This window comes from Acartia tonsa, chromosome 14, assembly GCF_053477335.1.
Source record: "Acartia tonsa isolate MP-2025a chromosome 14, ASM5347733v1, whole genome shotgun sequence".
NCBI classification, from domain to species: domain Eukaryota; kingdom Metazoa; phylum Arthropoda; class Copepoda; order Calanoida; family Acartiidae; genus Acartia; species Acartia tonsa.
Window position 1 is genome coordinate 14,856,127 of NC_137273.1, and position 16,715 is coordinate 14,872,841.

Here is a 16,715-nt window from a genome sequence, read left to right on the forward strand (position 1 = left end):
CATATGTCCTAGGATGGTTTTAGGGTATCTAATTTTTATATTTGAGTGTGGGAATGGTTTTATGCTATTTTCTATAGTTTTATATTCCTGGATCTATGGGACCAGAGGCGGGCTGGCCTACAATGTCGTCAATCTCCAAAACAGCTGAGCCACTATTTCCTAAATCAATCAGAATTAATAGTTTTTTTAAGCCAACAAATGTAAGAATGTGTTTACAAAACTTTAGGTACCAGTATAATTTATAGTCTAATATTCTCTACCTCCCTGAAGTTAAACGATATCTGTTGGTCTATCAGTCCGACTGAAGCTTAAGATCTTGGTAACTGCTGAAACAATTAGCTTCTACTTTTCATGGTTTTAGGCTATTCCATCAAGTAACCGTTTATATAAAGTAGTGAAGATTTTTTATTTGCTGTTAAGATCTAGCCAACAACTGAACCGATTAAAATCTCAAATCTAATTTCATAGGTCCAGAGAGGTTTTTGGGTCATCTTAGTTTTAGTTTTGGGATTATTTTAGGATCATCATCTATTATTGTTCTATTCCTGTATCCCTGCTAATTTTGCTTTGTTTTTAATCCCCTTTTCACTATGTCTTCCAAACCGATTAATTTACACCGGATTAGAAACGGTTTTCAGCCATACTGAAAAACTTAAATAAAAACATAAAATTAAAGCTAGTTTTGTAAGCACGGGTCTTTGGCCCCTGATAGCTAAAAATTTGTTTTCAATCTTATATTTTTATTCTTTATATCTACAGAAAGCTGTCTATAACACGATGCGATAAATAGCTAATATATTACCTTTGACTGGCTCGTTCTTGTTCATAGAAGCAAGGGTGTTTTTATCCATTTGAGCGGGTACAGACGGGCAGAAACGCACATCTCCATGCTTGCACAGAATTACTTTGATTCTTTCATTTAGATATGCTTGGTGATCCTAGTATAGTAATAGTATTCTTATATAAAAGTAACAGGATGTCTGTCTGTGTGTGTACCGAAGGATCTCGCTAACCGCTGAACATATATGGTTCTCTTTTACAATGAAGCTTCTCATCAGTCCTGGGAAGGCATTCTTCTTAAAACTGAAACTGAAAATGGAGCCCTCCCCTCCCCCCCTCAAGTACCCCTAGAGGTATTTAATAGCACTTTATTTTTTTTTATTACAACTGAACATCTGCTCTGTGACTTACTTTGTCTGTTTGTCCATCCATGGTTTTTAATTTGCTTCGCTAGTTATGACTGTTGTCATCCTTGTTTGTATTTGAGACTTTGTCCCTCGTTTGTTTGTCTGTCTGTAGGTCCATCCCCCATGATGCTACAAAAAATAACCCCCTTTAAAGATTACAATTAGTGGTTAAACGTTTGAGCACTCAACTTAATGAACCTATCAAAATTCAGTCCCCAAAGTTATTAAGCCAACGAATATGAATACTTTGTGGACTAGTGTAAATAACAGCCCATTGTCCCCTCCCTCCCTGCAGTTTACCTGCTTTAAAACATCCAATGTACGTTGGTCCCTAACAAAATCGTCTGTGGCAAGTTCTAGAATAGCGGAGTTGAGCTCTTCTATAGACAGCATGTCTGTCTGTTCGTCCTCCGACATATAAGGACATGCTTTGTAAACCCTAAAATATTTTTTTTAGTTTAGTATTTTTACAATGTTTTAAAACTACTATTAGTCTCATAATTTTGAACCAACCAATCAATGTTTTAAAACATATTAACAGTTTATTTTTGCCAACGAATAAAGGAACATGTTTATAATTTACAGTCCAATGTCCTATCCCTCCTTGAATAAAAAACGATATAAATAAACTTAAAATATAAAATATTATTGGAGGGGTGGCGGGGGGTGGTATATATAAACATAGAATATAATCAAACTGTATTAAAACAAGGATGGCAACGTTCATGAAACGGTATGACAGACAAACATTAGCTTTTGTAGAGTGTCAGAACTGAATATACAAAATATGAATATATAAGTTTTGACAAAATTATACGTAAATTTGTTGCAAAACTTATTAAATACAGGATTCTGTTTAAGGACATACTGACATTTTTAGGACTTAATTATAGAAATGCTTCGCTCAAAATATTGTACCTTATTGTAATAGAAATCAGTAATCCAAAAATCAGATCAATCGGATGATTTTATCACATAAAAACTTGTTGTTAAAAAAGTTAAAAAATCAACATGTTTAAAATAGACGTACGGACATTCTGGTAACAATTATAGAGTTGCTACGCTTTTAAAATCGTACTACTGTGGTATCCGCCTAGGTTAAATGGCAGACACCAGAGTTCAAATGACTACGGCAGTGCGAACAGACGTGGACACATATATTATAGAGAAGCTACGCTTCTCTAGCAATCACTAAATAATAAACAGAGTCTATTCATTTGTTCCTTTATTCAGGGTCTAAGGTTTACTAAAGTTATATACAACAAACAATAAATACACAGATAGGAATAAGTAATCATAAACAGAATCAATATAATACATATACAATAGTCAGTTTGGGCAATAATGATCCCCCATCCCTGGAAAGGGTGGGGGGAATTAACAATACAGCTTAACCATAATAAGGCTGTCAGAATCTATCATTAATTTTAGGTATAGGGAGGGGGTCGGCAGACCCCTTCCCCAGGACTCGGGGGAGGGCCCTCGGCCCTTCCCCGAACCCAGGTCAGGGTTGCCATAGGCATGGCTCACGGTTGCCGAATACCACAACTCTCCCCTCGGAAGGCTGGGAGGGGGTTTCCCTGCCAGACTTCCGACAGTGGTTGAGGCCTTCGGCCCGCTCCTTAGGGCTAATTTATATACAAGCAATAACGATTCAATGGAATCCTAGTGGTGATTTTCAGGGCTGATGGGCCCCCAACGTGGGATAGAAGGTAGAGGCTGGCTTTTGTTGGACACGTAGCTCGGCGCCAGCAGGTGTCAGGTTGGCGTGGGGCACAGCCGCTGCGGGGCCGGTCAGTAACGGGGCATTCTGGTTGTTGTTGGCAGCGGCTGGGGCACTGGCTACCAGGTTGACCGTCTGGGCGACAGCCTGGCCTCCCGAGGGGCCGCGGGGCTTTCCAGAGTGTGGCCCCGGCCTGCCTGGGCGGTCATTCCCACTATCGGCTGATTGCATGGATACCATTTCCTCGGCTGCTTCCCGGCCGATAGGAATGGCATCCCAGTCTACTGAAAAGTCCCGGGACTTGTCATGGGTGAGCCTGGCCCTGGCCAAGGCCTTGCGATACAAGGTTGGGTGGTACAGGAATACTTGTGACATCGTGTTCATGGCGGCCCGTACACCTCCTTGTGCGGCTGCCAGGGAAATGATGGTTAAGTCTCCCAGCAGCTTGAGGATCAACAACAGCAGACACAGTATGGCTGCGCCATCTCCCCACTCGTGAATAGCCTGTCTGAACCCAGCCCAGACATCCAGGGTTGCTTCTCCTTCCTCCGCCAGTCGGTCAATATCGTAGGACACGATCCCATGGTCTCCGGTGGCTGAACAGCTACCTTGCTGGACGCATGAGCCATACGACAGGCCGGTCAGCATGGCGGCCTTATACGCTGGGAACGCTAGCAGCTGCTGCCAGTCGTTCAGCTCAGCCTGCGAATACAATCCTCCCGAACTGAAGTCATCCAAGGGCTCGGTCAGCAGCTGCTTGGGTGTATCCAGCGGGGGCGGCCTCTTCTTAGGTGCGGGGGTTAGCTCTATCCATCCTTCCTCAGCGTGTACAGTTAGGGGGTAGGTGGAGGAGCAGGGAATTTTGGTGGCGTGGCCGCTATACACCTTTGTCACGGCATCTACAAATCCTGTGGGCTCCACCGGCACCTTGTCCCAACATTCATTGCTCTCCCTGACCACATACTTATTGCGTTGGCAGGTAAGCTGGAGCAATACATCTCCCCTCAACACAGAGAATGTGCTCCCCTGGACACGCACCGGATGGGCCGGGTCTAGCTGCTGGAGCTTCCAGCAATTGGCCGCTACTTCTTCTGCTGCGGTGCTTCTCATTTGAGTTTCCAGGGTAAATCCGATGTAACCTGCATGTATCTGGGCCTGCAGGGGGACATCCACGTCCCTGGCCGATACTCTGGGCAGCGCTGCCGCGGCCGGGTCGGCTGCCACGAACAATGCTGGGTGGTTGGTGGCATGGGCCTCAAAGTCGCAGTTCACTATTGAGGTGGGGGTAGTCATGTTGATGAAGAATTGGGCTTGATGGTCAACCAGAAACGCATCCATCACCAGGCTGGGCTGGAGGCTGCGGATCAGCCTCAAGGGGCAATCTCTCCCCAGGTGGTCCCACATGTAGGTGGCCTCTCCAGTGATGCAGGACAGCTCGGAATGGGGACACTCTAGGGTCAGGTGGTCAGACTGGGACTCCACCCGTCCATTCTCGACTACATAGGTCTCTTCCTTGACCAGCAGCCGTCGCTCCTGGAGCACTAATTCATTGCGGTACAGCTGGCCCTCGAAATGGACGTCCTCCCCTTCACAACCCACCCCCTCGGGGCTGTTGACCAAGGCGCCCACCATATCGAGGGTGAAGAACAGGGGGTGGTTCAGCTGAAACGTCAATGGCTGGGTCTTGCCTGGCAGAGTGTAGACTCGGTTCCTGGCCAGGTCTCGGCACGTTTCTGGATCAATCTTGGTTGGCCGCATGAGGGTGGGGACCGAGGTCACCTTGAGGTGGCCCCATACTCCACACCTAAATGTCCACTGGGACACTGTGAGCTGACAGCTATATCCCGTGGTTTCCCTAATCTTAAGGTTTAATTATTTATTGGGTTTTTTAATTTTTATGTGTACAGAAAGTATAAAGTTTAACAATATTTCCAAGAATGACATATTAACAATAGAACAACAATGGTAAAATTGGAATAGCTTCACCTGAAAAATAAAGAGAACATACAAATAATCCAATGACAGCAATATTCACAAAAATATCATATAAAACAATACATGGATAATCAATTAGAAAAGTAGTTAAGGGACACGAGAAATGGGGGTGGGGAAGGAGAAGCCAGAAATATTAAAGTTGCTTTAATAAAAATGAGTAAATAGAGCAAAAAAGAATATATAAAAAAAAGGGGAAGGGAAGGAGGTGGTTTGGGAGCAGATTTACATAAGCATTTTTAGGTAGGAAAAGTATATGAAAGGTAAAATATGAGTTAGAAGATTGAAGAAGAAAAATCATAAGAAGGTTGGGTGAAAAAGTCTGAGTTAAATAAGGTTGAAAGCTGTTGATCAGTGAACGGAGAGTAGAATGTTCCATGGGGTGTAGAACCAGCCCAAGAGGATTGCTGGAAGAGAGACAGCCGCCAGGATGGCAATATGCGGGATCAGTTATAACCAAGATATAGACATAGACACCTAGATTAAACAATTAGAACCCTTATACAAGGGCATTACATTCATAAATAAGACGCAACTGTGTAGCACGTAATAATAAAGTGTTAGAAAGAGCGGCGACTTAAAGGTTAAAAAGCCGTATTATCAGCGAATCCAGGCAGGTTATGGAATAACAATATATTTTAATGATTTGTTAAGAAATACAGATTAAGATAACTTGCGAGGCTAGCAATACTTATAATTAAATGAGAATAACAATATTAACATAAGGAAGTGGGGGGGGGGGGGGATGGGAAAATAGGCCTAGAATAAAATAAGTTGCAAGCTGGTGACCCGTGAACAGATATGTTACCATGGGGTGTAGAACCAGCCCTGAAAGATTGATGAAAGAAAGGTAGCCGCCAGGTTGGCAATATGCGGGATCAGATTTACGAAAAAAACACCTAGATTAAACAATTAGTACCCTTATGGGAGGGCATGGCATACATAAATAAGACACTACTATGAAGCACGAAGTACTAGTGCGTTAGAAAAGGCGGCGCTGCATATGTTAATTAAAAAAAAACCATAATAACAGAAAAAAACAGACAGGTTTTGAGATAATAATTATTGTAATACAGACTAATGTAACTTGTGAGGCTAGCAATACTTATATATAAAAAAGACTAACATGGAGTAAAAAAATAACAAAATATTTATTCATTGATAAGCAACAATTTGCATGAAATAATCAGTATATCTTAAATCAATGAAACATTTAGTGAACAAGGAATAAATAATATATAAAACAGTAGTTAACACTAATAATTATTGTCAAAGTTCAACACCCTCAAGCTAGATTAAATTAAATTGACAACCCTGAGGTATTACTTTCCAGTGTATTTAATATTTTTTTTTTTTTTTTGGGGGGGGGGGGGGAACTCCCAGGTAGGAAACCAAGGACATCCGTTTGACTTTACTGTGACCCTCATCAATATTATAATTAACAGTAATAAAAATGAAATGTAAGGTATTAACTCACAAGTAATCAGAGAGTTTAATTGAGGATAAAAGATAACAAAAATAGCATTAACAGTGTAATCAATTTAATTTGATTCTATTACCATAACCCATTACTTAAGTTAGGCAGATGAAATTTAAATTCATGGTGGATAGCAATACAGTATAAAAACAACAAAGAAAGTATAAATATAGAAGTGTAGACGAAGGAGTGACACAGGTAATCCTGGTTGATACACAAACTTAGACAAATTTTTAGGCCCATAATAATCACAAAGACAAATAGATAACTATAGACTTAAGAACTTAATTTTGTTGTAATTCAATATTTATATGATGTACAATCCTTTTAATGAGCAATGTTCCAATTTTAAGATATTATGAAGGAGATTAACTTCTTAGGCAACATGTTAAGGCCATGATAGGAACATGTAAAAAAAAAACAAGTAAAAACAACAGAATAACAAAAGGTAATCCTTATTTCACCTTGCTAGTTTTAGTTTTTAGCACCCTGGTCTAATTCAGCTATAAAGTTGTTCACCTCGACCTCCCAATCTGAAAGACTGCCGGAATCAGACGAGCCAGAAGTGGATTCATTGTCATGGATATGGACGGTGTTATCTGAATCATCCATCTTTGTAGCATTAGCTAAATCCGAAAAATTAGAGGCCATAGGGTAGCCATACTCTCGCATATCATAGAATCTTCTTGGAGTTGTAGCTGCTGTATCCTTTGTTTGATTGAAGAAGAGTGTGTTGGTGGCCCAGCCGTCAGGGTTGACACCGTTTGTTAAGCAAATTGACCTGTAAATGGACAGCCCAGATTTAAAGATCATCATGTCAGCCAAGTGCATAGTGTTCAGGAACCAATCTGGGCTGTCAATGTCATTATGGTGTACTCTCCATTCACGCTTGCAGTGAAATCCAGCAGCAATGAAGTGAGCATTATCGCCAAAATCAGAAAGAAGGTCACCATAAGGAACATCAGCTCTTACAGTTTTAATACCCCTCATGTGTAGTCCGACAAGGCGAGGATTCTGACTGTTATGGCTACCGTAGAAAGGATCTTGACAGTTTAAATCTTGAAATTTTGAGTTCAGCTGCACAATCATCTTTGTCTTGTTCATGATGTTATTTCTGGCCATACGGTTTCCATAATCATCTTGTCCCAGACATGATAGCCGAGGAGGCATCGGACAGGTTATAAACCTCACAATGTGATCCGGGTTGAGAGCCTTGACAACAGAAACTAACTTGTCGACATCATCAAAAATGGGATTCATATCGAGGTCAGTGCTGGAGTCGATGTCGTTGAGGCCACACACAACATAAATTGTGAATGGAGTTTGAAAGCCTTGTAGTTCAACCATGAGGGCATGGCAAATGTGACGGATTCTCGCCCCCGGAATTTGTATGTTCCATGTATGTAGGTCGTCACCTTTCCACTGTTTGTCTGGGGAAAATCTGCGCCAGTTTCTTATAGTTGAGGAGCTGATAATAAGTTCATGCCTATTTGGCCAGAAAGCCAGGTGTGGGGTTAACTTGCATGTAGGGCAATGGAAAAGCCCATCCTCGGTAAGGACAGATTTTTTGTAGAGTTCCAGGGTAGACTCATGTTTATGTACAATTGTGGACATGTTCAGCGCCGGGAAGGGGCCAGGACTTGAATTGCAAATTGAACAACCCCGATTATCATTATACCTATACCTCAAATATTTTTCCCTGACAGTAAGCAGATTTTTTTCAGCCAGCGCATGGATAATAGTTAAATCTGGGGTCGCCACCAGGGAGTTGCAAATGTTATCCATATTAAGCAGCTCAGGATTTAGATAGGCCAGTGGTTTTGGTGGTCTGTGATTTTTGTAAAAAGCTGGATCAGGTGAAGGTAGTGTAGTTGGCACCAGGGGCGGCGGAGGGCACAGTTTCCTCTGTTCCAGCCATTCATTCAGAGTCGAAGCAGGGATGTTGTTCATCTTTTTGCCTGAACAGGACAAAAATTATGGAGAAATGAAGTAAATCAAGTAAAAGTAAGGTAATCCTAAGACTCTTAAGATCGCTTGCTAAAACAGCTAACAAAACATACAAACAAAAAAAAACCTAATTAAACGAACAAGCTCCATAAAGACAAATATACTTTCAGGAAAAAACGAGGACATACGACAGCATAAATAGTTAAGAAGGTTGAGGTAGGTAAGCCGACTTATATTAGATCAGAAAAAACTAAAACTATGCAATTGAGAAGGTGATCCATCTATATTTTTTTTAATGAATAGGCTACATATTTAGAGCTAAGTACAGGTAAAGATATTAAAACAAGATTTTTAGTTGCAAGTCAGTTATGGTAATCCAATTGTATTTTACAACCTTAGTTGCAGTTAAATAAAAATGACAGTTATCCCAGCAGTACTATTAGAAATAGAAAAAGAATAAATTGTAGCGCAAATTCCATAAATTAAGAACCTAAATAGCTAAATCCAAGATAAGAGGTGACAGAAAATTACAACTAATGAAAAAAAAGGAGAAAGGAATCAGCCAAAGCATAGTAGATCAGATTAAGGCGTTTTTTAGAACCAAATTATTAATAAACTGCCAGTTCCTACTAATGTTTTGATTAAGGTAAGGTTCAAGATAGTTTCTAGAGAACAGTTTAAAAGTATCAATGCTAAGGGTAGAACTGTTACATCTACAATTCCAAATATGTTTCTTTAATAATAATAAGAAGAGGCCTCTTGGTTGAAGGTGCCCTCTAGTATTGAAGATGTATTCGGAACGAATTATAGGGCCCTTATTTTCTAACCAGGTATCAGAGAAACTGTTGTTAATAATGGAAAAGAAACGCTGTACCCTTTCGCATTCCCATAACGCATGTAGGTTATCCTCAACTAGGTTACAGTAGTTACAATTGGGACTGATAATAGAAATAACGTGATGGGAAGCAGAGTGGTTAGTGTGTAAGACTGCTCTGTTTATTTGGGATTGGAAAAGTAGCATCCAATTATCAAAATTAATCCGAGCAGTGTTATTATACACTTGACTCCAAAAACTAGCATCCAAATTAAGACCTAAACGATTACGCCATATATTTTCACGCTCAATTAGAGAACTATCCGACAGCCGGTTTGATTTTAAGAAAATAGCCCATTTACTACAACCCTTCTTAGACCAATGGGCCAGCCAAGCCACAGTAGGATAAGTCTGAAAAACAGAAGGTAATAGGAAGTTTGCAAGTCTGTGTTCAGAGCATATAACCTGGGTTGCATTAAAGACTCTATCTAGTTGTGTAATAGGGGCCCTTGGGAACATAGTTGCAAGACTAGGAATGTCTTTAGGGACTAAAAAGCCCCTAGCACCAATATTAACAAGATCACTAAAATTAATTATTGTGTTATGTGGCACCCTAATATGGAACTTGGTTATATGGCCATTGTTTACAAAATTAGTGTGACCCCAAGGCTGACTGTTCAGAAATCTAGGCAAATTAGACAGACCAATCATTTCAATAAGTTTGAGTGAGATGGAAAAAATTTCTTTCCAAAAGGAGAGCTTTACATGTTTAACAGCAAATTTAAAATCATCAGGTGACCAAAAATTAATGTCATCAATGTTAAGTCTATTACTGATAGAAAGAAGGTATGCTTTTAAAAGGAGGAACCACGGGGCATTTCGGTTTTTGCAATCAATAATTTTCCTAATCCAAGAAAACTTAAAACTTTGCCAGGACGATAAAATGTCAGGGAAGTTAAGGCCACCTCTCTTAAAGAGATCACGAATTGGTTTTTTCAGAATTCATTTTTATTTACCTTTCCTTGTTTTTTAAGTAATTTTCGTACAATAATTTCTTAAAAGCTCCAAGAAGTTAGAAAAAAATTTGATTAAAATGCCATGCTCAATTCAACACGAAGTTAACGTTAAAGTCTGAGCAACAATTAAACTATAAGAAAAAAAGCAATTTCTTCGCTTGCAGATAAAAACTAAAAAATCAATACTTAGGAAATAATTTTGTAATAAACCTCTAATAATATTTGTCTTCGAGCTTTCTTTAAAATGTAATGAAAAAGTTTGGTTTATTTTATAAAATCATTAACAGAATTTCGGTATGTTTCAGCCGGTATAAAGACAATAGAAAAATTGCTTAAATCTATAGAAAGAATGATATTTAAGATTTAAATTGTTCAAAAAGTAAAAATTTATTATATTTGCTATATACTTCAGCAAAAAATTCAATCATTTTATTAAAGTTTTTCCATAAAAATAAACATTACTTTTTTTATTCCAAAATGAATAGTTATTGCAATTTGTCACACACACACACGCACACACGCACACACACACTATCGTAGTATACACTAACACACACACACGCACACACACACTATCGTAGTATACACTAACACACACACACACTTAACGCCCCACCCGCACACCCATTGCTACATAATTAACCAGGGAATAGAGGCATAAGACAAGAGCCGTTAAATTAATGGATATTCACAATGAAAATATACACAAAATTCTATGAAAGTCTCTTAAGTTAATTAGCCAACTAACAAAATGTCATTAACTTTGGGAACTAATGTAATAAAAAGCCAAATATCCATTTTCTCCCTGCATACAATCACATACTGAAGGGTGAGTTTTAAATGAAAAGATTTAACAATTTTATAAAGTTGTAAGCTTTTTTTATCTGTAGAGAAGAATCTCGCTAACCACTGAAACGATATGGTTCACTTTTACAGTGAAGCTTCTTATAGTTTTTGGGAAAGGTTTTAGGCTATTTTATTTTTATTAAAAAAGTCGTTCGTTGGTTTTAAGCTATTTTTCTGCCCTTTTATATCCCTTTGAATATTAAATAGAAATTAGAAAATATAAATTTAGATTAGAATGACTTTTTATAGATTTGAATGGTTTAATCTTTTTACACTTTAAATAATATTTAATAATTAACAACTAACCTAGAGGTAGAAATAGCAAAGTGAAAGAAGAGAAACAGAGAGAGAGAGAGAGAGAGAGAGGGAGGGAGGGAGAGAGAGAGAGAGAGAGAGAGAGAGAGAGAGAGAGAGAGAGAGAGAGAGAGAGAGGAGAGAGAGAGAGAGGAGAGAGAGAGAGAGGAGAGAGAGAGAGAGGTAACGCAAAAAGCCGGGCCAGTAAATAACATTTCAAGTTTTGATCTGTTACTTTTTTTTATTTTTTGCATTTTTATCATTAAAATGACTGTCATGTGTGTTACTTTTAAATGACATTTTAAAAAAAAACATAACGTATTAACTATTTTGAATGCAATTATCTATAAATCACTACAATTATTCGTATTTAATGCATTTATTATTCAGTTTTCTTAAAAATGGTGTTCACGGTAGTGTAAAGTTCAGAAAATTTAAAAATTCTTTTTCATTTAATTGAATAATTGTCATCTTTTAAGGCAATATTTTTAAAAAATTATCTCTAATTGCCAGTTATCTACCTATATATATAACGTTATTTGCAAATTCACAGTCACTTTAATTGGTAGTTTGGCATCCTTCAAAGCCATTTTGGGTCGTTTATTTTTACCCCATATAAAACTGACTAGAGAAGATTCAAGGTTCTTTATTTCAGTGGCAGTAATGGAAGGGATAGTAGCAGCAACATTAGTCAATTTTGAAAGACCAAGGGATTTAACCACAACCAATCTGCCCATTGGGGAAATTAGTCTAAACTCCCATGCATCCAACTCATTCATTATGTCCTTAATTTTCAAGGAATAGTTTTCCTTGCGATTGTTGTTACAATTGTCAAATTGTATGCCTAGCAGTTTGAAAGAGGTGACCCAGGTAATATTAAGTTCAGGACACAAACTATGGATTTCAGGGATAAAGGGACCACCAATGTAAGTACAGCAAGTTTTATTAAGGTTAATCTCAAGTCCAGAAATTTTAAAAAAAGCTTGTAATACAGATATTGATTGTCGTAGAGAATTGGCACAATAATTAAGGTATACATTTATGTCATCTGCATATGACAGGCTAGGAATACTAACACCGAGAATAGAGAAAGGAAGGATATTTTGATCGTTACGGATTCTAATGTTAAGAATTTCCACACACAGAATAAAAAGCAGGGGAGACAAAGGATCACCCTGCCTACAGCCCCGAGCCACCCTAAATTGCTCAGAGATATGACCTCCATTAACCGTAACAGCATAAAAATCTTTAAGAATTGAATTTACCATGAAAATAAACTTATCCCCAAAGTTAAAAAACCTGAGGGTCTTCTCAATATACTTGAATGAAATGGTGTCAAAAGCTTTCTTGAAGTCAATCTGCAATATAATACCCGGCTTGGAAAATTTGTTGGCTAAATCAATGACATCATAGTTACACCTTAGGTTTTCATTTATGCTGCGACCAGGAATAAATCCGGTCTGTGATGGATCAATAAGGAAATCAACTGCTGTAATAATTCTATTGGTTAGAATAGAGCTAATTATCTTATAGAAGACACAAAGCAATGTAAGGGGACGCCAATTTGCAAGGTCATCCTTATTCTTATCCCCTTTAGGTAGAAGGCTAACAATACCTACCCGATGTAACCTAGATATATTTCCAGTTGATTCAAAATGTTTAATTGCGAAAAAAACTATTGGTCGTAGCTCAGGCCAAAATTTCTCATAAAATCTATAAGAAATACCCGAAATACCAGGGGCACCATCATTTTTAGCTTTCAAAAGGGCAAGATCAAGCTCAGAAATATCAATTGGACGGTCAAGATTGCATCTAATATCAGGCGGAAGTTTGGTTATAAGATCTGGATTACCACCCCCCTTGTCCCTTAGAAAATCCTCAATGGTAACGTTATTTAAAAGGTCATCCTTATTTTCATACAGATTCTTGTAAAAATTGTGAATAGCATCACCAATATCTTTAGGGTGGGTTAAATATGATGTGCTGTTATTTACAACTTTCTTAATTTTATTGATACTCTGCCTACATTTATTAGTTTTTTGCAAACCCAAAAAGGAACTGGTCATTTTTTCCCCTTGCTCTACCCACATTTTTTTCCTACCTTTAAAGAAATTATTAACAGATGAATCAATGATACTATTATATCTTAAGTTAAGTTCTTGGTACTCTGATGTATCAAACTTGCCTTCATTATCTAAGGATTTAAGTTTTTTAATTAGATTAGGGAGTTCCTGGTTAACATTTTTTCTTAAATTTGCCTCAAATGAAGCCGATTCGTTTCGCAGAGTATTAATGACAGTTTCAATAAGTGCATCCCCTGGAATATTTATTCCGTAGGTATTAATTAGGTAGTCCGTATCCCTACCAAGAAGCTCTTCAATCAATTCGCGAGGAGCTTCTTGTTCAACATTGCTAAGGCCAGGATAGTTTATGTGTCTAAGTAAGGTAAATTTTATTTCCCTTGAGATAGTGGAACAAAAATTTGGAATTTTAAGGAGTTTATCATTTGCCCTCCAAATACCCTTACCATTCTTAAAATTGTTTAAGTTAACTGAAATAGAAATTGCTTTATGGTCACTGATATATCTATTGTGTACATCAGCGCTAGTTACATTAAGGTTTAAGGATTCAGAGACAAAAATGAAATCTAGTCTGGCTCTAGGGGCACGAGTATGTCTGTAAGATTGATTACTGCTATTAAATGATTCATTTGACAAGAGACCAGAAGAATTAATTAAATCATTATTTAGCGGATTAGTACCCCTTTTCCATGTCCAAATAGGGACATTTCCTAAAATTGACCTAATTGGATCATAAAAATTCAATTCACTAAGAAGTTCATTGAGCCTGGTCCTGGATCTGTCATTACCCCTGGACCTATAGTTAAAATTTTCATTTTCCCAACTCAGGGTGGTATTAAAATCGCCCCCTATACAAACTTTCTCCACCCCCCAAGAGTTGGATATATCAAAAGCATTAGCGTAAAAAAATGGTGAATCTCGATTAGGGGCATAGAGACCAGTGATAATAATGATGTCATCATTAATTTTAGTTTTCAAGGAAAGAATGTTTCCCTTGTTATCCTTGGCTGAATCAAGAATGACATAGTTAATGGAGCGTTTAAACAAAATTGAGACACCCCTACGGGGCTCATTTGTTAAGGATGAGTAAATATTGAAGTTGAAATCATTCCTAATTCTCCTTTCTAAGCAAGGATTTAATCTGGTGTCTACTAATATTAAGATGTCAGCTTTAAGATCAATCAGATTTTTAATAATCGATCTTCGACGATCAATGTCATTGAGACCATTTGTATTGAGTGAAAATATTCTAAGTTCACTCATTTAATTATGAATATTAAAATATGGAACAATAGCATTGAAAAGGACACAGTAAGAGACAAAAAAAAGACACAGAAAGAATCAAAAAAACCTTAGTAGTCCAGGAGAGAATAAAAAAATAACCAGTAGTCCGGAGTATAAAGATTAAAGGGCGAATATAGTTTCAATATAATATGAGCTTATATGAAAGGTGCCATTACATACTTTTAAAATATCTATGTTAAATTTAAAAAATCAAAAAAATCCTTAAGTAGATTTTGCAATTTTTGCTTTTACTTCAACATATGATAAATGAGAAAGTCAATAAAATCGTTTATTTTACCCCTTTACAAGACTTTTTTTGACTAGTTTTCTAAAGTTTAATTGATTATTACATTGGCATGCATCTTAATTGATAATTAAAGTGTTTATTTTTTTTATATTATATACTATTTTATTGATTTTTTAAAAAGCATAAAATAATTTGCGTCAATTTGCGTCCGGAGTAATTACTAGGGTAAATAATACGTTTTAAAGTTTTTTTTTCTGTATAAAGATCAATGATTAATTCTTGATGATATAATTACCCTAGTACGCATTTTTCAACACACACACACAAACGCACCGATCGCCAGATTTTCTCCAGAAAAAAATATAAGAAAAAAACACTATTCACCTATTATTTTTGTCCTCTTTAAATTAATTATAACAATTACCATATAATTTTCATACTTACACGAAATAAAATTTCTCCTGTAAAGGTTTTTTTTTAAAAATAAAATTCATATACTTTACACTTTGTTGGGGAATATTGTCAAGGAAGAAACAATCCACAATACAAAAAAATAGATTGATAACTGGTTTCCACTTTTATTACGACTATCATTTAACGAAAGCTTTTTAATTCAACCTTAAACCGAAGCCTTGTGTGATGCTAGGGTGTTTGGAGTTCTTAGGGAACCACACTTATTACATAAATTTATCCTGAGAATGTTCAGGTTTTAAGCTATAACAGACTTATACATTTGGATACGTCAATATCTTAAAGTTACTTATAATCTATGGAATTGCACGGTTTTTTTGAGCCCATATTATATTCAACCTATATTCGCCCTTTAAATCAATCTATAAAGGAAGAGAGGGAAACAGATAAAATAAAAAAATTATCTTTTTGGTGGGAGATGGCAATAATAGTACATGTGGTAAGCTGGGGGAAAATAAGTTTGTGAAAGAAATGGATATTTGTGGGGAAAGACATAGTAAAGTATAGAGTGTAGCTAGAGGTACCTGAGATAGTTAACTAGGATGGCTTGACACTACTGAAGGTAATCCTATAGTTAGTGGCTACTGAACAATTGCAGCAGATGTATGTAGGTACAGTGGTATGCTTGAAGGACAGCCGGGTATAACACAATCTTGTATCAAAAGGAATGGAACAGCGGCGGCAAGCAAACTGTTGCGGTTGTGAGCCCATGTACTACCTCGCCAGTCTTGAGTCAACTGAAAAATGTACAGTGAGTAAGTAAAATTAGTACTGAATATTAGGACAAGGGTGGGGAAGGGTGGGGAGGGGATACGGAGCCATATATGGTTGGAGCAGGGATGGGACATAGGAAGATGGTTAAATAAATAAAAAGAATAGTCACGTAACCTCTCCCCCCCCCCCCACCGCCATAGAAGGGCGAGGTAGGGATGCAGCCTTTTGGCCACAATGAAAATAATTTTTTGTAGGATAAAACCAAAAGGCAACTGATTATGAAACCACCCTTACCTATTAAAATTGTGTTTTAATTTATAAACAGAAAATTAGGCTTATTTTACTTAAACAAAAATCATGTTGAAAAAAAAACTAAAAATTGGACAATTTTAATGGGTTAACAGTCAAGGGTAAGATTAGAGCTTTATGAAATAAGATAAACCTAACCTAGGATTGTATTAACATACAAAATTTGTGATAAGAAAAGAAAACCCCCAATGAATGGAAATATAATGTAATAATAACTTAATATAAGATAATATAGGATTGGTCTTTACGAATATAAGATGAGAATTAGCGAGGATGGGATCAAAAAAGTCGCAGTATGTTAAAGCTTCACGGT

General features: G+C 37.3%; 2 protein-coding genes across 2 annotated transcripts in view; both read right to left on the minus strand.

Moving 5' to 3' along the window:
- LOC145306025 (uncharacterized) overlaps window positions 1–16,715 on the minus strand; it is a 28,021-nt gene continuing 11,306 nt past the window's right edge. The window contains exons 2-4 of the mRNA XM_080147958.1: window positions 1,488–1,626; window positions 803–938; window positions 1–159 (exon numbers count right to left, since the gene is read on the minus strand). Coding sequence (XP_080004084.1) covers window positions 80–159; window positions 803–938; window positions 1,488–1,604 — 333 coding nt within the window. The 5' untranslated portion in view covers window positions 1,605–1,626 and the 3' untranslated portion in view covers window positions 1–79. The remainder of the gene's footprint in view (window positions 160–802; window positions 939–1,487; window positions 1,627–16,715) is intronic.
- Window positions 6,278–16,098, minus strand: LOC145305957 (uncharacterized). Its single transcript, XM_080147864.1, has 2 exons — window positions 15,904–16,098; window positions 6,278–8,337 (listed from the first exon to the last, which is right to left on the minus strand). The coding sequence occupies exon 2, from the start codon at window positions 8,327–8,329 to the stop codon at window positions 6,854–6,856; it is 1,476 nt and encodes a 491-aa protein (XP_080003990.1). The 5' UTR covers window positions 8,330–8,337; window positions 15,904–16,098; the 3' UTR covers window positions 6,278–6,853.